At 30.9% G+C, this 1,051-nt stretch overlaps 1 protein-coding gene across 1 annotated transcript in view; it reads left to right on the plus strand.

The window, feature by feature from the left end:
- Positions 1–382: 382 nt before the first annotated feature.
- The window catches only part of LOC104388557 (histone H4 transcription factor-like), a 9,717-nt gene continuing 9,048 nt past the window's right edge, over positions 383–1,051 (plus strand). Inside the window, 1 exon segment of the mRNA XM_009997434.1 lies at positions 383–461. Within this exon segment, the coding sequence (XP_009995736.1) occupies positions 383–461 (79 nt within the window).

Raw genomic sequence — 1,051 nt, forward strand, 5'->3', positions numbered from 1 at the left:
GCAGCAGGGGCTGAGGGAGGCACGGGCAGGTGCCAAGTCCCAGCAGGAGAAGCTGCCCTGGCAGCAGCAGGATCTCTTTGCCACCTGCTTCCTGGCAGGATTCCCAGGTGGTTTTGCCTCCCCTGCTGGGTATTTATACCCTTTATTAAGATTTAATCCCAGGGCCATTCAAGCCAACAGGGTCTAGCAAATCCAGGTGGTTTCTGTACCAACTACTGAACAGTTACACTGAAAGAGACAGATCAAACCATTTGAAGAGGGATAAAATGATGATAATGATTGATAATGACAATGATAATAATGATAATGATATTGATGATGATATTGATGATGATAATGGTGATTATGATAATGGTGATGATGATTGATGATGAAAATAATGATGATGATTGATAATGATGATGATAATGATGATATTGATGATGATAATATTGATGATGATAATTATGACAATGATAATGGTGATGATGATTGATGATGATAATAATGATAGATAATGATGATGATAATGGTGATATTGATGACGATAATATTGATTATGATAATTATGATTATTATAATGATGATGATAATGGTGATGATGAGTGATGATGATGATAATAATAATGATTGATAATGATAATAATAATGATGATAATGGTGATGATGATTGATGATGATGATAATGATTGATAATGATAATAATGATGATGATAATGGTGATGATGAGTGATGATGATGATAATAATAATGATTGATAATGATAATAATAATGATGATAATGGTGATGATGATTGATGATGATGATAATGATTGATAATGATAATAATGATGATGATAATGGTGATGATGAGTGATGATGATGATAATAATAATGATTGATAATGATAATAATAATGATGATAATGGTGATGATGATTGATGATGATGATAATAATAATGATTGATAATGATAATAATAATGATGATAATGGTGATGATGATTGATGATGATGATAATGATTGATAATGATAATAATGATGATGATAATGGTGATGATGAGTGATGATGATGATAATAATAATGATTGAT

Source organism: Chaetura pelagica, unplaced genomic scaffold (assembly GCF_000747805.2).
Source record: "Chaetura pelagica isolate M959 unplaced genomic scaffold, ChaPel_1.0 scaffold775, whole genome shotgun sequence".
NCBI lineage: Eukaryota > Metazoa > Chordata > Aves > Apodiformes > Apodidae > Chaetura > Chaetura pelagica.